Source organism: Fundulus heteroclitus, unplaced genomic scaffold (genome assembly GCF_011125445.2).
Source record: "Fundulus heteroclitus isolate FHET01 unplaced genomic scaffold, MU-UCD_Fhet_4.1 scaffold_77, whole genome shotgun sequence".
NCBI classification, from domain to species: domain Eukaryota; kingdom Metazoa; phylum Chordata; class Actinopteri; order Cyprinodontiformes; family Fundulidae; genus Fundulus; species Fundulus heteroclitus.
Window position 1 is genome coordinate 62,776 of NW_023397219.1, and position 23,557 is coordinate 86,332.

The following is a 23,557-nucleotide window of genomic DNA, read 5'->3' on the forward strand; positions in this document are numbered from 1 at the left end:
ATACATATACATATACATATATATATATATATATATATATATATATATATATATATATATATATATTTAATATGAATAACATGTAAAATATTTTAGCACCTAATATCCTAGTAGTTGATACTGTTAGTACATCCACTGACTGTAAAATTACCTATGAAACGTTTTCACACAGCCAGAAAACTGCTTGTTGTTGCAACCAAATCCTATGGGATTCTGTGAGAGTAGGGAGTAGCAAGATGGCGGCCAGTGACTTCAGGTTTTCAGCAGAATCAGCACTCCAGTGTATTATATAGCTCAGTGGATCAGATCCTGCTTTGGTGCCTGCAGAGGCAGCACATTTTGAGACTGACGGTCAGAACACCGTGTGTTGGTTTTACTGCAGAGAAGGTAAAAGCAGTTTATTATCACCTGACTGTTTGAGACGCTGATCTAATTTGATCTCTCTTTTGTGGTTGACCTGCTACTGTTTCAGCTATTGTTTTAATTACTGTTTCAGTTTCTCTTCCTGTTCAGGTTTGGTTTCAGTCTAGAATCTTTCTTTTTTATTATTAGATTTTAGCCTTTCATTGAAGGAGGGGGAGTTTTTTTTCCACTGTGTGGTTTTAAACTAAGGGACCTACGCTGTCCCTGGTTCCTGAGCTGTTTTTTATTTAGATTGAGGAGACTAGGGGAAGGTTTTTTTTTCTTTTGTTGTATTCACCAGGGCTTGTGGTGTGAGTGTGCTTTTGTTGGGGGCCACTTGGGTGCATTTAGTTGTATTTTGTCTTTTTCTTTATTATTCCTCCCCAAGCAGTCTAGCTTAATTGGGTTTTAACTGATTCTCAGCTATAAGGATTCCAGGGTCAGCATGGACCCCTATTTCTAATGTGGTATTTTTTGGTGTAATGAAATAATCTGATTGCCCATAGGAACTTTAGAATTTAATAAAACTGTATCCAACTTGCAACAGTGCCTCTGATAATTTTTACAAACTTATCTGTGATCTGGCAAAAAGAGGATATAAGGTTATCCATATATAACAAACTGTACCCAAGGTCACAATCGTAACGCAGAAGCTTGTAAGTCCTGAACAGGGGAGAGAGGCAGTGTCCAGTGTCACAGGCGGCTCTGGGCCTTGTTGAAAAGGCCGGTAGCAGATGGGAAAAAACTGTTCTTGTGGCGTGAGGTTTTGGTCCTGATGGACCGCAGCCTCATGCCAGAGGGAAGTGTCTGAAATAGTCCATGACTGGGGTGCGAGGGATCAGCCACAATCTTCCCTGCACGCCTCAGAGGCGTACAGGTCCTGGAGAGATAGAAGATTGCAGCCAATCACCTTCTCTGCAGACCGGATGCCACGCTGCAGTCTGCCCTTGTCCTTAGCGGTGGCACCAGCGTACCAGATGGTGATGGCGGAGGTCAGGATGGACTCAATGATTGGTTATTTTGCTACACTTGTGGGGCTCCTTGAGTGACAGCCCTACGGGAGCCCTGTTACGTTCTGTCGGTGGAAATGCACTGTTAAATGAGAGTCAATTAGTAGAAGTGTTTTAATAATTCATATTACATGTAGCCACATACTATTGATTAAAAACTGACATTAGTAATACTTTTGAAATCTAAATATATTTTGACTTTTCCCCTCCACATCTATCTAGGGAGGGCAGCGCCCCCTATGGGCTAGCTGCCACTGGTGATAAGCATCTCTGACTGTGGTGTAGCAGTGATCCAGAATGCTCTCCTCTCTGGTCGGGCATTTAATAAACTGTCGATATTTAGGAAGTTCATGAGTGAGGTTTCCTTTGTTAAAGTCACCAAGGACAATAACTAAAGGGTCTGGATTTCTCTGCTCCACATTCAGTATCTGGTCTGCAAGCATGCGCTGTGCGACCTGCACAGCGCACGCTGCATTATTAATTTTAAAATATAATCAATAAGATAGTAGGATGGACATTTTATTAGAAATATTTCATACATTATTCAGAATACAAAACATGGGTTTAATAGTTATATTTGTGTGGGTTCCAGCACTTATTGGGGTAGAAGGAAACGATAGGGCAGATTAAATGGCAAACAGGGTGATTTAAAATCCTATTAATTTTACAGTTAAAACAAGTAAGTCTGGGGGGAAGAGTATTATTAAAGAAAAACTGATGGAAAATGGCAAAAAAGGTGGGATGAAGAAAAGACAGGAAGATGGTTTTATCAAATTCAGAAGACAGTAAAAGAAAGAAGAAATGGAAGACGAAATAGAAAGGAGAGGGTAATAACAAGGTTAAAATTTAGGCATACAGGACTTAATTGTACACTTTTTAAAATTCAAAAGCATAATACCGGCAAATGTGATTATTGTGGAAAATATGAAACAATAGAACATGTTATATTACAATGTCATAAATATGAAATTGAGAGAAGATATATGAGGAATGAGTTTAAATGTATTAAGGAAAAGGTTAATTTATTAGATAATTTGAGGAAGCATTTGGGAAGTAAACATATTCAAATAGTTATTCGATATTTAAAGAAAACTAAATTATTTCATAGAATTGGATTATAGAAGGTGTGAATTATAAAGATGAGTAGATAGATAGATAGATAGATAGATAGATAGATAGATAGATAGATAGATAGATAGATAGATAGATAGATAGATAGATAGATAGATAGATAGATGTAGACGCCTCGTTGGGCGCGGGTTCGTACAGCAATGTCACCACCATACTGTGGCAGGGCAGAAAGAAGTTAAGCTCTGTTGTACTGAACGTCGATCAGAGAAGAAGCCTCATTCCTGTGCTGCATGGAAATGTACCAACCGTTTTATTTATATATATATATATATATAAACAGTATATATATATATATATATATATATATATATATATATATATATATATATATATATATATATATATATATATATGTGTGTGTGTGTGTGTGTGTGTGTGTGTGTGTGTGTGTGTGTGTGTGTGTGTGTGTGTGTGTAGGTGTTATGAATATAAAAGTCAATTGGTTAAATGTAAACATTGTGGTCTTCATTATTTCATAAAACCATGTCACATGTGAACCTTTTAAGTTCTGATATAGTCACAGATTAGGAACAGACGTTTTGGGGGAGAAGTAAAGAGAAAGTTACTAATATGAGAAAAAAAATGTATTTGATGTCTATGGATAGACCATCAAGAACAACACTCCATACCAGTAAGTGGCGGTAACGCTGCTAAAAGTTTGTTGCCAACCGCAACAAAACACCAGAAGAAGAAGAATTCCGTTTCCGCTTGCGCAAATGAGCTGACTGTATGGATCGTGCTTTCAGGAGAGAGCTGTTAGTGACACGTGCAGTTGTTTGTGCTATTATCAATTGTTTAACCCGAGATAAGGAGATCAGATTGAATTGAAGTGATCCAGAAGAACCCTTAACCAAGAAGAAGAAATCACAGGTTCGTTCTTTGATCTTGTTTCTCTGAAAGAAGCAACCAGCTAATATTCTAGCTCCAACGGTGTTCGCTTTTTTTTTGCTAATATCCTACCTTGTTAAAGAATTGACCTGGCTGCGGTCACCCCAGGTTCGTTTCCTGAATATTGTGGTGTTTCTATTGTAGACTTTTGTAGTAATAAAAAGACTCTTGAAACCGAAACTCTATTTTACCATGTTTAATTTAAAAGGCAGGGGTGTTTAGAGCTTCAGGACTGGACTCTCATACACAACAACGCAACGGGCAGATTTCACTGATCTCTATTTATTCACTGAATTGCTGATTGGCAGTTGGTGGCATAGACATTATAAACGTAGACGCCTCATCGGGCGGGTTCTGCCTATGCTGCAGATGCGTCAGAGCGTCCGCCATGTTGAATGTGGCAAATCTGCAGTTAGACTCAGTCACTTAAACAGTATCAGAGGGACTTTAATCTCAGAATATACTTTATATTAGGGGTGGGCGATATGAAGAAAATCTAATATGACGATATCTTTGGGGCTATATCGCGATACACGATATATATCACGATATGTTCAAATAACCCTGAATAACAAATGTTTATAGCCAAATAGTGCCTAAAGTTGCATTGGTATATCTCATATTAATGTGTCAAATTTTCTTTGTTCAAAAAATGTATTGCAAAATAAAAATGTATTTAAAATGTTATATTTTAGCCATTGTTTTAACCACAGCTGCACATAGAAGCTTTTTACAAATTACAATATTGTCATATTAGAGCTCTTTCGTGGTCAACACTGAACCTTAAAAAACAGAACATCCCAGCGGCCAAAAGGAACACCAAGAAAAAAACTGACACAAAATAAACCTGAAACAAAAGGTGCTCTTTTGTGCTTAAGACATATAAATCTGTATAATAAAAATGTGACAATCCCCAAAACAAAAGCTTGTATTGTGACTATAAAAATCAAATGAGAAGTCGCAGCTGCATGTTCAGAGCATCTCAAAAATATTTCCGTTGCTCTTTAGGTGCTGGGAAACAAACGTTTTAAACCAGTGGTCTCCAACCTTTTTAAGCCCAAGATCCCCGACCTCCACTTTGGTGGGAAGCAAGATCTACCTGTAGAGGCGTTGCAAGAAAAATAGCCCAGATTGTACTTCAAACTTGAAGTCTTTTATTCATGAACATAGCTCTCAACTCTCACGCATTGACCGTGTGACACACGCATTTCACTAACTTCACACGCTCACACGCAACACAAGACATTTCACACGCAAACATGGAATTTCTCACGCATAAAAATCACAAAGCCCATCTGGGCTGCGGACGACAAAACTCCGCCTTCTGCTGAGCTGTTTCGGCTTCTTTCACAACTTGTGGCCATCAGTAATTCCTGCTGCAGTTCGTGTTAACAGAGCAGCAGGAAGAGTGATCAGAGTTATGAATAATTTTAGTCTTAACAGTGGTGAAAATAAGCCGGTAAGGTCCTGTACCGCGTACACAGGAGGGGAGGGGGCGGAGGGAGAGCTGCTGCAAGATGACCGGTCCATTCAGAACCAGTCATGGCTGCACGCTGATCATAAAAACAGTTCTGCTAACCAGATGCAGTTTAAAACGCCACTTGGTCAGTTTATAAGTTTCGTTTTTATTAATTCTGCATTTTGTAACTACATGCACCGTATTTCTGTGCCTCCGCGCTTGCTCCTCTCCCTCCCCTCCTTTCCCTCGGAGCAGGTGCTTTCTGGGCGCCCAGAGCGCACTGACGAGAGCAATAGAGATTTGTCTGGTCAGCGCGGCGACTGACTGAGAAACCTGTCGCTGTGAAAGGTGATGAGAATGTTATAAACTGTAACAGTCTAGAAATGCATTGAGCTGAAAGGAGGGACACATCAGCAGCTGGATCGTGCGTAAAGACGCAGCGGGAACCTCTGTGTGCTTCAGTGTTGCTGCTGAGGGGATCATAAAGGCTTGATGAAACTCAGCCTGATTCACCAATCAGGTTATAGATTTACAATGATAAACAACCCATAGATGAATGTGTAACAGTATAATAATTCGGTCAATAATTAAAATCTACTTAATTTTATTCAGTATTATTTGAACAATTGTGTATTATTTATGTTTTAATCCATTAACTGAACAATAAAGTATTAATATGTCTCTTTCTCTTTTTAACACAAGTAATACATGTCTACTTCATTGTCTGGTGGGATAAAAATGAGATGGAGTTGACTCCACCAGCTCTTCCAGGGTCCGGTTAGCCCCGCCCCCAAACAAGCCCCGCCCCCAAATTAGCATAATCTCACTCCTAACTTTTGATAAAAGTTGAGAGGTCTGTTCATGAATTAACTCATAAATCTAAAAATAAATCTGTTGCAATCAATACAACCATCATAACAAAAGTTGTGGGAAGAAAATTAGAACAGAATTTGAATTAAACTGCAATAAAGTTGCAAAATCCATAACAGAATCGTGATGATTTTCAGGTGCATCAGTGGCTGAAAGAAAAAAAGAGTAGCTCAGATCGGCCACTCCTCCACAACCTGAAACGTCTCTGAAGCAGCCTTCCTGCTGCATTCACAGACTAAACTGATGTTCTGCCTGTTTATGTTCTCACTTTGTTTATTTCGTGCATCAGCTTCTTGATCTGACTCACAATTTACGTCGCAAGATACAACCACGAAGAACTTTAATTTGATGAGAGAGAGAGAGAGAGAGAGAGAGAGAGAGAGAGAGAGAGAGAGAGAGAGAGAGAGAGAGAGAGAGAGAGAGAGAGAGAGAGAGAGAGAGAGAGAGAGAGAGAGAGAGAGATAGAGAGAGCAGGAGAGAGAGATAGAGAGACGAGAGAGAGAGAGAGAGAGAAAGAGAGAGAGAGAGAGAGACGTTTATTTACACGTCTTTATGGTGTGGGGAAAAAACACTGTCAGACGCTATTACAGATTTCAGCTCGCGCACCCCCTAGTGGCAGCTCGCGCATCCCTGGTCTATTCTATCATCGGGATCTACAGGGAACGTTTCAAAGATCTACCAGTCGATCGCGATCGATGGGTTGGCGACCACTGTTTTAAACAAACGTTTTTTTTCTGTCATATGGGATTTAGCAAAAGAAGACGCCAGTTTCAACAGTTTTACGGCTGGTTTAATTGAAGTTTCTTTCTGTGTTTTGGGGGGGGGGGGGCACGCGGAGTTCACACGCGAATTCACTGGATTACTTTTTAGGTGGAACAAATTTGTGCTACTGCTACCTTTTGTGGCAATGGTGTTGCGGCATGTTTTGTAAATTACCGCGTTTTGTTCAACCTCCTTTTTGTGAAATCCAAACCACTGCCTGAAACGCTGTCGCCATGGTTCTCGCTGTCTCGTCAACGTAATTAATCGCACGGGTACGTTGTTGTATGCGTGTTTGCGCCAGAGCGCTTTCTGGCTTGGAGGCGGAACGAATGATGTGTTCACAGAATGTGGGAGAAACTAAACTCACAGTGAATTAAATACAGCGGCTCAATCTTGCCGTAAAAATGTGCACGCGATGGTCGCGATAAAGTCATTTTCAATATCACGGCGAGAAAAACTCGAGATACATCGAGGATATTCGATATATCGCCCACCACTACTTTATATTCGTAATATTTTTATTTTTGTAATATTACGAGTTTATTTTCGTATCCCTTTGGTTTCATTCTCCTGACTTTTTATTCTCGTAAAGAATAAAAATAATTATAAGAATCTAACCTGGCCCTATTACTCTAGGACTAAGATAGTTCTGCAAACTGTTACTATTCTGGAAATGGTCCCCCTTAATTGCCATAATATGACGTTTTTCCCATAATATTATCACTTTTGTCTATTTTTGTCTGCTATATTCTTCTATGACTTTTTTTCTCATATTAGTAATTTTATCTCTTTAATACTCGCCCAAAAAGTCTGTTGCTAAACTGGCTATACCAGATCTGTGCCTCCAGAGTCTGTAATTTCCATCTATCTGTAATTTCCATGGCAACTGCCTTTCTCAATCCAGTCTCTGTAATCTCATAATCTCGGACAACCTATTGGCACATGAATACACAAAACACAAACAAAACAATCGCTCCTAGTAAGTGTGACCTCTTTGTGGGTTTATTTTTAATGCTGCATTTTTTTTCTTTTTTGTGTTTCTGCCTGCAGAGAAAAATGTCGCTCGGTCAACAGTCATCTGCATATGCTGTTGGTGAGGTATCCGGCAGTTTAATCCAGCAGAACTCTAAATCATCTGAGTCATTGTCAGAATTATTCAGGACTGCATTACCAACTCCATCTCCTCTGTTTCAGCCTGTTCCCAAGGTAAATGTCTGCTTTGTTTTCCTGAAAAGTAGATTGTTACACATGGTTTACCTGAACATTTTACATGTTTTTATCCTATATTTTCTTCAGATGGAGCTATATACCCAACTGTCCTGTTTTTTTTTTTTTTTTGTGAAAGGTTTCTTCAAATTTAAAGCTTTTAACCACAGGCGAAGGGATTTCTCATTCTTTGGCTGAGGGTGAAGGAAGTAGGGCGCCTTGCATCCACAGCTCTTGTTCAGTCAATTATTAAAACACTTGTGCTCCACGTAAACATTTCTTTTACACACGTTATTATTGCAACGTCTACCTGTACAAACGACCCTGCTCTTCCTCGTAGTCATAATGACCAGTAATTTGGTACAAAGTAGTGAGCATGAATCGCTTTTCAGCTAGCTACCCAGTGACAGGAAGTGACCGACTGGAAGTCTTGCACAAAAAAAAGTCAACTCCCTGTCTCCGCATTTCCATTGAAAATAAGGTGGATAGAGTAATATTATAAAAAAGATAGATTCCCTTACCAATAAAATTCTGTTATAAACATTTGTGTCTCTTTATCGAAGTTTGCCAGAAAATGGACAAGCTCCGTAGGCTAAATCATGTTGATCGCCTTGATATTGGGGCCGGCCCACCAATGTTTCTTTAACTAATGAACATCTGAAATCGGCGTGCACATACCCAACACGCTCTCAGTAGACAGCTGTGGGGCACAAATCATATGGTTCCAAACTCGGATTGTACAAAATACTGAAAATGCACACATTACATTTCCGTTCTGCTGAAAAGTGTGTGAGAATCTAGTGCTGGTTGGCCTTTCTGGCTCATTGAAAGATTGATGTAAATCTTTTCTGTTCAATATTAGTGAGGCTTTTCTAATTTTATGTATTCAATTTAAATTACATTTAGCTTATATAAAATGGCATTTCTAGTGTGTTGGTTTATGGTAATGTTTTCTGTTCAATTTAAAATTGATCAAAGTAAGGTTGCATGCGTCACAAAAAAAATGTGTTGCTGCTAGTAGGTGTTGAGTTTTTGTGCCCTGCTTAACTTATCATACCAGAGACGGCACTGTATTGGAGAGATAATCCTACAGAGTTCTGGAAAGAATGTACACAGCCCAATTTTACGCGTATGCAGTGTCACTATAAACTGCTAGGCGGGAAGAAATCTCCAAGCCAAGCTGCTGCTGGGTGTCTGCTGTGGGAAATGTAACAAGAAATGTTCGATAAGTGCGCTCAACTATGAAGTTTAAAATATGCGCGGAGAGTCTGTGCGGTGCCCAGTACATCCAGGTGTGCAGCCGTCTTTATTGTTTCTCCTAAACTGACTTGTCGTTCTTTACTTTCTGCTCAGTCACCTGCGTTCGCTCGCAGATAAACTCTCTCTCCCCTCAGGAGAGAGGCTGCTCAGTTGCAACATAATTTTTACCTGCCTTGGTAAATATTTCTGCGTTTCTTAAACGGGCCCAATTTCTGAGGATGGCTGCACTAAAAAGTCCCATGGAGTCGGGAGCAATGAACGTCTGCTAGCCTTCAAAATATAACCCTGTATGATTTTACTTGATATAAACATAAAGAGAGAGACAGATGGATAAATAATTGTTTATCTGCTCAGACTGGAGCATTTTTGATAACATAGTTCTTAGAGCTCAGAGATTCTGGTGCAAATCTTTAACCTCAGTTCTTTAGTTGTTGGCTTAAAACTCTATGGTGTTATACATGTGCCACTCAGTTAAGCGCCCCAGGATCTATCTGATCATGCAGTGAGACTGGTTTTCAGAGTTTAAATCCCACACACATATGCTCAATATGTGTCTGGAAAAATCTTCTCCGTTTTCTGTCCTCCAGTTTGGTGCCACCTCTGCACACGCCCGACTCCGTGTCACAAGTGATACTTGTGATACAAGTATCACAGATAACTGGGCGCAACACCGTCACGCACCTTCCTTGTAAAAATACTCATAATCAACATAACATGTTTCCTGTCTTCTGCAGGTTTCCTAGAATGACAAAAGATAACGAAGGACACAAGGAAAAGATAAAGCTACAACACTAATCACCTCACATACATTTCAGTATATATATGACGACAAACCCAATAAATCGGAATCAGAAATACTTAAATAATCCCAGAGGGAAATTGCTGTTTCAGTATCACATCACATGCATCACAAACATTTCAGGGGGAGACGATTTACTGAGGCCATGCTGCCAAGGACACCGCCTTACACAGTGCCCACAGGGCGCCGCCATTACTCTGTGGAAAAATAGAGGCCACATTAGGGGGAGGAAAAAACACATATAATTTAAACTTTATTCTAATAGACTACCGTTTGAGATATCAAAAACCTCAGCACTAGAAGCACAAATAAGACGAGACATCAGTTATGTGTGTCTGTTTGGGTGAAGTGCTTATATTTCCGTGAACACTCTCCAGAGGCCATTGTCCTTGACGTTATCAGCCGGCCAACAGTTCAGAAAGCATCCACAGATGTCAGCAGGGGAGGAGGGGGCCGGGGAGAGTTCTGAGCTCTTCGACATAATCCGGGAGTACAGATAGGGAAGGCATAATCCAAATACTTTATTTGTTATGAGGACAAGCTGCACTAACTTTCCCGTCAGCTTTAAGTCTTTGCTGGCTCCAAATGGCAGATCCAGTATTCCAAATTAGTTGGGCTTTTCCGCGTTTCACTTCCAGATTTTATCCCATCTCTCCTTGAGTCCAACCATCGAAGCCAGTCTGCGTACCAGCACATCCAGCTTTTGGGCTCTGCTCCTCCAACTTTCGAGTCTGTTTGTTCATCGCCGGTAGACTGATCAAGGCCAAATGGCTACCGACATCCGCTGTATTTGCTGATACATCAAAAATCCACCAAATCCAATAAGTAGAAATCCAAGCATCATGAATCCAAATGTGTATACGTCTCCACGTCCAGGACTGACAAAGTCGAAAGACACACCATTTTCCATCCAAGAATATAGGGTGTACCCCATGAGATGACTCAAATCGGGACACACGATGGGTCCCCCTTTCGCTGCCTACCTGTCAAAATTTTTTATCAATAGCATCGCAAGACCAGCTTACCAGATCCATGGTTTTTAGAATTTGGGTGATATGAAGAAAGTGCTCAGAAAGACAAGACTTAGCAGGAGAGGGGGAGGGCGGGTGAAGAGCTGGAGAAGAGAGAGAAAACACGACCGACCTCGAAGAGAGACATTAACGCAATCAAAGAAATATAAAATATTTCCAACACTACCTCCCCCAGGCACCAATACCCCGTTTACACTACCTCTTTTTAACCGTGCCGAGACCAGTCCGAGCTCGGAAATCGAGATAACTATCAAGTGTAAATGGAACGCAAACTGAACCGAACCGAGCCAGACACAACCAGACCGCGCTAAATGCAGACCAGTTCCATGTGTGGGCCCGGCTCGGTTTTTCAGTAGCCCGGTTTTCTAATAACTATTACCTCGTTTACACTACCCTTTTTTAACCGAGCCAAGACCAGTCCGAGCTCAGTAACCAAGATAACTATTGAGTGTAAATGGAACGCAAACTGAACTGAACCGAGCCAGACACAACCGGACCGCGCTAAATGCAGCCCAGTTCCAGAGGTGGGTTCGGCTTGGTTTTTCCCTATCTCGGTTATCTGATAACGAAGAGCGCATGAGCAGACCTCGTCATCTCAGTGCGGTCAGCTAACATTTCAGACATTCATAAAAATACTAGCTTCCCTATCGTGACACACGGTATCCAGTGATGATTCTGCTTAGCAGTGTGATGAGCCTCAGCGTCTGTCGTTGTTTCCTGCGTGTGTGAATCCTTATTAGACATTCGTTTGTCTCATCCACTTCCCAAAAGCCGTCTCTGTCAAGTAAATTCACCAAAAGTTGCCGTCGTCGCCTGACTCGCCGCAAACAACGACGTATAACCAAGCATAACTGCCTAAATGTTACGGACGCCGCCATTTTGATTTGCTTGGTGCTGCCTTCAAACCCAGAGAGCGGTAGTACCGCAGAGCGTCACTAGGAGGCGAGGAAACCAAGGAACCGAGACAGCTTGGTGTCTAAACGGTCGTCAGAACCAAGCTCGGCTTGGTTAACTGATCCAAGCTCGCACCGAGCTCGGCCTGGATCGGTTTAACAAGGGTAGTGTAAATTATGCAAATATCTTTCAATCCCGGGCTGTACAGTGGCACAGTGGGTAGCACTGTTGCCTTGCAGCAAGAAGGTTCTGGGTTCAAATCCAACCCTGGGCCTTTCTGCATGGAGTTTGCATGTTCTCCCTGTGCATGCACCTAAGGATTGTCCTTAGGTGTGAGTGTGTGCGTGAATGGTTGTTTGTCCTGTGTGTCTATGTGTTGCCCTGCGACAGACTGGCGACCTGTCCAGGGTGCACCCTGGACAGGTCGCTCAGTGAACGCTGGAGATAGGCACCAGCAAACCCCACGACCCCTTGAGGGATTAAGCGGGTCAGAAAATGGATGGATGGATCTTTCAATCCCTTTGAAATAACTCTCAATACCAAAACACACGAAGGCTAAACATGCATTTCAGTTTGGTAGAAACCCAGGCGTTTTTGAGCTATTTACAAGACAATGAAATTAAAATGTACAGCACTATAAAGTTTACAATTTTTTTTCTTTGACAATCTTTTCTCAAAAATAATAAAAAAAATCTAGTGTTTAGAGAAAGCATTCTTGGTGATTGGTGAATATTTTCAGAATTTTAGAGCAAACTGTTCTTACGTACTAGGTGATAAAATATATCAAAATGTGGCCATGTAAGGAATAATTTTAAAAATTCCTCTAGATGGCAGCATTTGATTTGTTTATAAGTTTCGTTCTTATTTATTCTGCATTATTTAACTGCGTGCGCTGTGTTTCTGTGCTTAAAGGCCACTGCTCATTTGTCCTCCCTTCCCTCGGAGCCAGGTTCTTTTATCAGCGGCCAGCCATCAAAACGTGAATCACTACGTTTAAAGGAAAAGTCCGGTCAACAAGGAAAAATCAGTGGATCATTATCTATACCTAAAACTAATACGTTCGTGGTGATTTAATGAATTTAGGGTTAATCAGTAAAAAACTAAAAACAAAAATTGTCGTCACAATCACTGATCCTTTTTTGCCCATATTTGGGCACATCACAGGATGTGACGTCACATCCTGTGACGGTTCTTAGCGGAGCGGCACAGAGCTTCACAAACTAATCCAATGGGAACTGTTGTACAATCAACAATTATTTCGGATTTCCAGAGGACTTCACCATTGAAATTTGCGAGAGCTATTGTAAAAGCAACAATGCCCACGTGCATGGCCGTTGGATGTTCCAATACATCGGGTAAAAGTGGAAAAAACATTAGGTTTTTCACCTTTCCGATTCTTGGGTTTATCGCTGGATCGCCAAGTTGGAGAAGGAGGAGTTGTCATCGAACTTCTGGCCAGAGAGAAAACACATCGTCTGTAGCCAACATTTTGAAGAAGAATGTCTTCAAGATGACATGAGAGCGAGACCTTTAGGTAGGCTTTTCTTTTTTATAATGTAGAATTTGCGGGTACATTTCTTTTCCTGACCAACGGGGCGGAGTGTTACGACACACTTGAAAATAATGCTCACTGCTGCCAAGCTCACTTATTCTATGCGACTTTAGTCTTCTGTTTTCTAAAGTCGCTTGTAAATTTCATGTATTGCGGGTTAAAGATTTTTGGGCTTGCTTCTGAAAGTGAAGTTGATTATTTTGGTGGGCCGCTGTCTTGCGCTTGAATTCAGGTGCGCAAAATTACATGTAATTTAGGTGTATACTTTTAAGGGTCATTTTAAGAAACTTGTAACATCAGGGGCTTCAGTTTAGACCCATTATTCTTTCTCTCCCCTCTAAAAGAGCCCTTTACAGTCTTCATTTATGCAATTTTCCCACTTTTTATCCCTCGTGCACAGCACACATGGGTGAAATCCAGCAACAGGATCATGCGTAAAGACGCAGCATGAACCCCTGCATACTTTAAGTGTGGCAGCTGAGGGAAAATTTTGGACCGTATAGGCTTGATGAAACTCTGCCTCATTCACAAAGAAGACCAACATGGATAGAATAATGATAATCTGTAGTGTTTTTTATTGCCTGGATGTGAATCTGATAATTCATATTGTGCCTTTTAGAATCAACTACAATATTTTCTTATCAAAGTCAGGAAACAAAGATTGCTCTTCCAGGGTTCAGTCAGCCACTCCCCCAACCACGCCCCCCTGAAAATAAACATAATCTCGCTCTTAATTTTTGATAAAGGTGGAGAGATCTGGTCAGGATTAATATTTTGGCCGGTAAAAAAATATGACTGGCCGGTGTATCACAAAGTTAATTTCAGACACTGCACACACGCATTTTATATATATATATATATATATATATATATATATATATATATATATATATATATATATATATATATATATATATTAGGGCTGGGCAACGATTAAAATATTTAATCGCGATTAATCGCATAATTTGCCCGATTAATCGCAATTAATCGCATTGTATTTACAAACTCCAAGAATGAATTCAAAAGTAGTGTAAAGAGCACTTTTATTTTAATGTTCTGCTGCCATATGAACAAAAGTGTTGTAACATTTGTAGCACTTATCAGTAACACATATTTAGTGTAAAGCTCAACTTAAACATGTAAAACAAAAAATAGCAATAATAATAAATTAAAGCTTATTGCCACTGACAGGAAATTCTCTTTATGGGGAAAAAATCTACCAAAAACAGGCAATTTCTGAGGTAACCGCAGGGAGCAGCATTACCATTTTATGTTCAATACCAAAGTTTAACTTGGCAGTCGTTACAACTAACTTGTTTCTGTCATATTTGTTGCTGGAAGAACTTTAAACTGAAATGCTTGCTAACTCGATATGCGTGCATGTTTATTTGACGTTAACACGCGTTTTTTTGTTGTTGCTTTCTCGCGTGCATATAGTGAATGGCAGGGAAAAACAGGCAAAAACACATGGATGCTTTGAAACGAGAAGCGACTTCACCGACGGCGTCGATGCGGGCTCCGCTCCGCACAAAACTTGTTCCGTTCGCCAACTCACCGCCTCGCCTAAGCAAATCCCTGCGGGAAACACCGCCTTCCGCATGTCGGCTTTGTTTTTTTCCGGCCAGCACCTTTGTTCCTCTTTGAATCCGAGGTTTGGCTGACAGCGAGGTTATTGGCGCATTATCGCCACCTACTGTTCTGATCAAACCTCTACACCGCAGCAACAGACCTTCACAAAATAAAAGCATGTGAGCAACATGCGTTAACCCGCGTTAAAGTAAATATCGCCGTTAATAGTCTAATGAATTAACGCGAAATTAACGCATATATATATATATATATATATATATATATATATATATATATATAGATATAGATATAGATAGATATAGATATAAGATAGATACTAGATATAGATTATAGATAATATATATTATATCTATTAATAGTCGATATAGCTATAATCGATAGCTCTCGCTCTAGCTCTCGCTCTCTCTCTACCTCTCTCAGCTATACTCTATCTCTCTCTTCTTCTCTATACGCTATCTCTCGTTCTACTCGCGTTCATCTCTCTCCTCTCGCTCGCTCTGCGCTCGCTCTCTCTCGCTCTCGCTCTCGTCTCTAGTCTTCTCAGCGCGCTCTCGTTCTCGCTCTCTGCTCGCTCTCGCGCTCTCCTCTCTCCTCTCATCTCGCTATCTCTCTATCTTCGTGCTGGCTCCCACGCCCTTCCCCCTTTTAATCGCATATTTTATCCTTTTATTTCTGAAAGTGTAATAGCCTGTTTGGGCATTTTAATGTGCAATTTTGCAATAAATGACACTAATAAAGTACATGCTTGTACAAAAAATATTTTTATTTTTTTATTTTTCAAGCACTTTTCAGAATTGGAATGAAAACATCCTGGTGCCAAATGTTAAACTCTGGACTATAATGGCTAAATGACTAATCATGACGCCCTGATGTTTACACCATGTGTAAACAAATGTGTAAATAAATACCTGTTTTCATGCTGATATATTTTTTTTCCGTCTTAAACAAAGCTAGACATGGTATTATGCATAAACATATAAATTAATAAAAATTGTACATTTTTAACAAGTTTTGTTAATTTCTTCACTCTCTCTCTCTCTCTCTCTCTCTCTCTCTCTCTCTCTCTCTCTCTCTCTCTCTCTCTCTCTCTCTCACACACACACATCTAATTCTGAGCTTTCACACCAACAACAATACAGGTCATTCCAGTCTTACACTTTGCTTGCAACTGGGCAGGAGCTTAGTACCCTGATTGAGACTGTTTAGCAACTGTTTAGTAACTCCAGGTCCTTCGTTTGGCAACATGATTCAGCCTTAGTTTGTCAAATACAGAGAAAACAAATTAATAAGCATTAAAGTACGGTTTATGGGTTGGATTTCTGCAATGTTATCAACGTGTAAAAACTCATCTTCAGAACCAATGTCTGATAAAATGGTGATCTGCACCATGTAATCTACTTTCAGCAGTTATCACCGGTTATTGCACCGTAAACTGCAGAAAATGCGTGCAGAGTTGCTCTCTCTGCCTTTACTACCGTCGGCTCCTATGGCGGAGGGATATTTCAGCTGGATACAAAGTGTGGGCAGTGCAGGCAGGTCTCATAATAACCGCTGTTTCGTCACTTATTTTAGAGCCCAAATAAGCGATTTCACTTTCAGAAACGTGCCCAAAAAAAAACGCAACCCGTGACTCATAAAATTTAGAAGTTCTTTTAGAAAAAAGAAGCCCAAAGTCGCATGTGTCCGAGGGTAAAAGAAACCCTTCAGGGCGGGTGTGTTTTGCTACAGTTTTCTAGCACTCTTGAAACTACGGAAAGCGCCGAGGGTAAAAGAAACACAGTCCGGGAAGCGCGGCGGGGGAAAAAACATTAGGGAACGGTGTGTGTGTTTTGACGCGACGCGCGTTAACGGCGACAAAAAAATTGTCGCCGTTAAAATGCGTTTGCGTTAACGCCGTTAATAACGCGTTTAACTGACAGCACTAATATATATATATATCTCATCCTTAATGGAGGGGAGAGGAGCCCCGATGATCCCTTCTGCTGTCCTCACCACTCTCCTCACGCTCCTCCAGTCAGAGGCGCTGCAGCCTCCACGCCACACAGAGAGACAGCTGGTCAGAATGCTCTCTATGGTGCTTCTGTAGAAGCTGAGGAATTTGTGTGCACCCTGAGGAATTTGGTGCTGCTGACCACCTCCACAGCTAAGCTGTTGATGAGCAGTGGAGCTTGGCGAGGCCGGTTCTTCCTGAAGTCGACGATGATCTCCTTCGTCTTCTCCACGTTCAGGATCAGGCTGTTGTCTCTGCACCGGCCCATCAGCTGCTCCACCTCCTCTCTGTAGTCCTGGTCGTTGTCGTCTCTGATCAGGTCCACCACCGTCGTGTCGTCTGCAAACTTCACAATGTGATTAGTGGTGAACCTGGGGACGCAGTCGTGTGTCATCAGAGTGAACAGCAGGCTGCTCAGGACGCAGCCCTGAGGGGAGCCCGTGCTGAGGGTGATGACATCAGAGGTGTTCTGCCTGACCCGGACGACTGAGGTCTGTTGATGAGGAAGTCTGGCGGCCAGTTGCGAAAGGGTGTGCTGAAGCTCATATGTTCCAGTTTTATTACCAGATGCTGTGGGATGATGGTTTTGAACGCTCAACTGGAGTCCAGGAGAATGCTTAAAGGGGCGGGGCGTGGATGGGCTTGGAACCCGTTAACTGCTTGCAGTTCTAGTTAGTTTTGACTTTTGTTATGCTAGTATGTAGGTAGGCTAAATATTAATGTACCGATACTGTTTAGAAATTGTTGTCAAGTGATTTTTTTTTTTTTTTTTTTATGATTACTAGCACCTCATCATTGGGCCCAACTAGGCCATGGCATAAATTAATTGTAACTTTTAGATGTGAATAAATGCTCATTCATTTTAGTCACAGATTTTGTCCTCATCTTTTTATTTAAGATAAGATAGACTTTATTGATCTCGCTTTTCACGTCGGCTCAATAATCAAAAGAAGGTTCCAAAAGGAGGAAAAGGTGCATGGGGTATGCAGGACTGTCTCAGAAAATTTGAATATTGTGATAAAGTTCTTTATTTTCTGTAATGCAATTAAAAAACATCAAATGTCATACATTCTGGATTCATTACAAATCAACTGAAATATCGCAAGCCTTTTATTGTTTTAATATCGCTAATTATGGCTTAGAGCTTAAGAAACCCAAATATCCTATCAATTCGTCTTGGGAATGACGTACACAAGTCCTGCCCAGTGGTCAGAGGGATTTTAAGCCATTCTTCTTGCAGGATAGTGGCCAGGTCACGATGTGATGTGGGTGGAGGAAAATGTTTCCTGACTGGCTCCTCCAAAACACCCAGTAATATTTAGATCTGGTGACTGTGCAGGCCCTGGTAGATGTTCAACTTCACTTTCATGTTCATCAAACCAATCTTTCACCAGTCTTGCTGTGTGTATTGGTACATTGTCATCCTGATACACGGCACCTCCTTCAGGATACAATGTTTGAACCATTGGATGCACTTGGTCCTCCACAATGGTTCTATAGTCCTTGGCAGTGACACGCCCATCTAGCACAAGTATGGGGCCAAGGGAATGCCATGATATGGCAGCCCAAACCATCACTGATCCACCCCCATGCTTCACTGTGGGCATGCAACAGTCTGGATGGTACGCTTCTTTGGGGCTTCTCCACACCGTAACTCTCCCGGATGTGGGGAAAACAGTAAAGGTGGACTCATCAGAGAACAATACATGTTTCAAATTGTCCACAGCCCAAGATTTGCACTCCTTGCACCATTGAAACCGACGTTGGGCATTGGCACGAGTGACCAAAGGTTTGGCTATAGCAGCCCGGCCGTGGATATTGACCCTGTGGAGCTCCCGACGGACAGTTTTGGTGGAAACAGGAGAGTTGAGGTGCACATTTAATTCCGCCGTGATTTGGGCAGCCGTGGTTTTATGTTTTTTGGATACAATCCGGGTTAGCACCCGAACATCCCTTTCAAACAGCTTCCTCTTGCGTCCACAGTTAATCCTGTTGGATGTGGTTCGTCCTTCTTGGTAGTATGCTGACATTACCCTGGATACCGTGGCTCTTGATACATCGCAAAGACTTGCTTTTTTGGTCACAGATGCGCCAGCAAGACGTGCACCAACAATTTGTCCTCTTTTGAACTCTGGTATGTCACCCATAATGTTGTGTGCATTGCAATATTTTGAGCAAAACTGTGCTCTTACCCTGCTAATTGGACCTTCACACTCTGCTCTTATTGGTTCAATGTGCAATTAATGAAGATTGGCCACCAGGCTGGTCCAATTTAGCCATGAAACCTCCCACTCTAAAACTAGAGGTGTTTCAGTTTCATTGTCCAACCCCTGTATATATAAAGGTTAAGTCAAACTAACGGACGCTCATAACCGGTTTATATGGGGTATTGGTTGAATTGGGTCCTCCAATAGGACTAATATATCATCTGCGTAAAGTTAGCAGTTTGTGTTGTTTCCCACCACCCTCAATGTATATAATATTCAAATCTCCTCTTATGACGACTGCCAGTGGCTCTAGTGCAGGGGTTAAAGTTCTCCGTCGCTGCGACAGATTTCCGTCATTTGGAAAATTAGTGCAAATTATTCCGTCTACACTTTTTAATCAAGGTTTTAAACTGAAGCTGCTCTCAACCAATAAAACCTGGCAGAGCCGGGACATTAGCCAATCAGAAAGAGTAGGCCGTGGCTTTGCAAAGCGAACATTGCCAGACCGAGCTTCATCGGTGTTCATCATTATAACTTTTGGAAGAACATCTCAAACTGGCCACAGATGCATGAATGAAAGTAGTGGTGGTAAAAGGTTTTCTTTGGGTTTATGCAAACCAGCAAGTCAGGAAGTGGAGCGGATTGACCATCTGACAATAACTTCCATCGGTAAGGGGGCTGTCGCTACTCCTGCAGTTAATTAATGAATTATTTCCACCTGTAGGCATGTCACCTTTCAGCGTCCATTTAGGAAAAAGTAATAAAATAAAATAAATAATTTCACCTGTGCTTTTTTTAACCAAAGAAGGCAGAGCTGCTATCAGTCAATATACAGCAGCGTCCATCTAATGAGCAGCTGTGCACCAGGACACTCTTAGTAAAATGACAAGAATTTTGATTAAGGAAACTACATCAAAAAAATAAACTGCAGCTACAACATGGACTGGAGAGCAGGTTATAACTGGGTGAGGCCAAAGGTGATTCTCAGTTTCTCAGAGAGCTTTTATTAAGTTATTAGGCCCGAGCAGCGAAGCGCTGCGAAGGCCTATTGTATCTGTAGTGTTAATTAGGCCCGAGCAGCTAAGCGCTGCGAAGGCCTATTGTATCTGTAGTGTTAATTATTAGGCCCGAGCAGCGAAGCGCTGCGAAGGCCTATTGTTTCTGTGTTGTTTCTTATTAGGCCCGAGCAGCTAAGCGCTGCGAAGGCCTATTGTATCTGTAGTGTTTAATTATTATTATTAGGCCCGAGCAGCGAAGCGCTGCGAAGGCCTATTGTATCTGTGTTGTTTAATTATTATTATTATTATTATTATTATTAATCTGCCACCCCAAAGAGGGGCCTTTTTGGGGGCTTTATCATACTCAAAAACTCACCAAACTTGGCGGATGCAAGAAGACTGTTTAAAAATTTTGTATTTTAAGGTCGTCACAAAAATCAAAACAAAAATGCCTCAACGGCGCCACCTAGCAATTTTCAAAAGACCCTTTGCTATTCAGTTACTTCATCGTAGAGACATGAAATTTGGTACAGTGGTAGAGCTCACCAAGACGCTCAGAATTTACAATTAATGTCATAGTGAAAATATCACAGGAAGTCGGCCATTTTAGATTGAAGGTCTGATTTTGACCTCAATTTTGACGGCATTGGTACTTGATCGAACTCCTAGGGATTTCGAGCGAGCGGCTTGAAACTCGGTCAGTCTGATCATAAGGCATGGCCAATTAAAAGTTATCAAAACGGTGAGTTTTTGAGCATGTTGAAGGGGCGTTAGCAGGGGTCAAAGTTCACCTACTCGCCACAAAACATAAAACTGTTATATCTCCTACACAGAAACACACAGAGGCACCAAACTTTCTGTGATTGATCATCATCGGGTCTTCTACAATATCCAATGGTCAAATGACGACATTGCTTAGGCCACGCCCCCTGACAACAGGAAGTGTCATGTTTTGTTGTAAGCGGTCGCTATGTTACCCCTTTAAGCTAATCAACATGAAACTGTGTCCACAGACAGAACACATGTTGATGTGTTGTGGATTTCAGGCCCAACTGGATTCGATGGAGCAGGGGGGCGTGGCGGCGTGGCATATTCACCTCAAACGCTGCTGTCATACGTTTGGCTCTGAATTCCACAGTTTTGGGCCAAGCTGCTTAAAACTCATTTGGATGCATCCTTATCCACCCCCCAACAGGAATCCATAACAAACTTTAGTGAGCAGGACTTAGTTTCTCCATAGCGCCACCAAGCAATTTTCAAAGGACCCTTTGCTATTCACTTAGTTCATCGTAGAGTAATGAAATTTTGTACAGTTGTAGATCTCAGCAAGACGCTCAGAATTTACAATTAATGTCATAGTGCAAGTATCACAGGAAGTAAGCCATTTTAGATTGAAATCTGAATTTTGACACCATGTTGACATGGTATCAAATACCATCATCATCAAGTTTGATCATATTTGATCAAACTTGTCCAGCAGGGGGCAGCAAGAGACCACAAATAAACCCCAAAGGAATTTCTCTTGGTAAGTAACTGATCTTAACTCTTTGGTTTCCTTATATATTTAAGTTGAACAGATATACAAATCCTGCTTGAAAACTGACAACCTTACTTTTGTTCAATACATTTCAGTTTTTATTTATATAGCGCCAAATCATGAAACATGTCATCAGGGGTGGACTGGGACAAAAAAATCGGCCCTGGCATTTTGGATTAGACTGGCCCACCACATTTTGTTGTGTACTGAATGTGTATACCAACTGTACAATACCTTGAGGTCAGGTTAATGGAAATTAGTGAGAGTGGACACTTAAAATACTTCTAAAATCTTAATTTATTAACACTGTAAAATGTAAACTCCATCACAGCACAGCAACTATTCTTAGATCAGAGAGAGAGAGAGAGAAAGAGAGGTGTCAGGGTCAATCACACATATTATCACGTTACATCATTATAAGAAGTTATTGTAAGTTGCTCATCAGATCTATTTAGTCTTCCAGATACTGTAGGGTAACATTGGACTAATGTGCACTCACTGTGTAAAAAAGGATGCCAATGACAAAATGAACCAGAGAAAGGCCTCACTTATCATGGAAAGAAAGAAAATATATAATAACATAATATAAATTTTGATTTACTCAGTCATTTGTAATAAGTATTTTATTTATCTAATTTCCTAATTTTTGATCATATTTTCTTTAAAATCGCAGACTTTTTGCTATTTTTCATGTAAATCCTTGGTGGCGCTTCATAGCGAAGCCGGTGAGGCCGCAGCAAGCTTGGCCTCCCCTGGGATTGTGCAATCCCATGTTAACTGCGCTGACTTCCATTCTGTGAATGCATCTTCCTGTCTCTAGATCATAAATTCAATTGTTCAAACAGTTATGAACAGATTTTCCACAATTTAATATATGTGGATTACGAATTGTGTTTTGGTCATCAAACTGTGTGCAGATAACATGTTTTCGTGGTGCTGGCTGATCATAAACGGCAAAGAACTGGTTGTAGGTGAGGTCGGCAGTTCCTTGGCCGCTAGGCAGGGGGCGCTCAAGGTGCACCGCTCGTGATCCCCAAATAGTAGAGTCAAAACAAGTTATTGATGTTTTATTAGCGAGTTTTGCTAAACAAGTAAAGCACTAAAAATACTCTAAATATAGAGCTGGAACAGGACTGATAAGGGAAGGCTTTCCTCCCTGGCAGTGAGCTCCACTGAGACTGAGAGACTTTTAAAACTGAAGAAGATAAAGAGAACTTTTACCGGAAAATGATGATATTTTTGTTCAGAAAGAGCGCCGCAGGGACTTAAATTATAAGTAGAGGTAAGACCAGCGATACTTATTCATGTTTTGTTTTTGTGATAAAATGTGCGTAATGTGGGTTATAGTTTTAGAATGTGTTACAAATGCAGAAATCCATCATAACTCATAAACTGTTACAGTCAAATGACAAATAATTTATTTTTATTTTTTCATCAAATAATCAATATTTTTCCATGTCTCTTGGTGAATTAATTTGGCTCAATCAGTCTCCTTCAGCACTTTGCAACGAGTCTACTCTGTAGAGTGTATATATTTGTAAATCTGACTCTGATGACGTCAGTGCCTCACCAGCTATGAACTCTACCGCACGTCACTGACTACAACCACCACCATATTTTACATCAGACAACGGAGCAGATGAAGGGCCTGCTGTTGGGAACGTCAGTCAGTTTGACACATTTCGCAGCGTCCGTTTGAAGAACTCGTTTCTTTTTTTCGTGCAGTTTCTCTGCGCCTCCCTTGCGTTTCTTATCCATTACTACTGTGAACACCGCTGCACAAAGTTCCACATGGAGCGTGAAGGTGTTTTTCTACTTTATGATTGGCCTAGCCCTTTAGACTGTCAGGGATGTTAACCAATGGGCTGCAGTAGCCTGTGGTAAGGGCCGGATGATCGGAACAGACTCTTGCGCTGCTGATTTTATTTTTCTTCATGCATTATGCAAATATAACAAGACAGATATATAAAA

General features: G+C 41.0%; 1 protein-coding gene across 2 annotated transcripts in view; it reads left to right on the forward strand.

Moving 5' to 3' along the window:
- Positions 1–327: 327 nt before the first annotated feature.
- rbm34 (RNA binding motif protein 34) overlaps positions 328–23,557 on the forward strand; it is a 79,935-nt gene continuing 56,705 nt past the window's right edge. The window contains exons 1-2 of one of the 2 annotated variants that reach the window (XM_036134227.1): positions 328–387; positions 7,573–7,728. In XM_036134227.1, the coding sequence (XP_035990120.1) occupies positions 7,579–7,728 (150 nt within the window). In that variant the 5' untranslated portion in view covers positions 328–387; positions 7,573–7,578. Of the gene's footprint in view, positions 388–3,241; positions 3,414–7,572; positions 7,729–23,557 lie in introns of those variants that run through there. The other variant, XM_012859102.3, reaches the window with a different exon arrangement.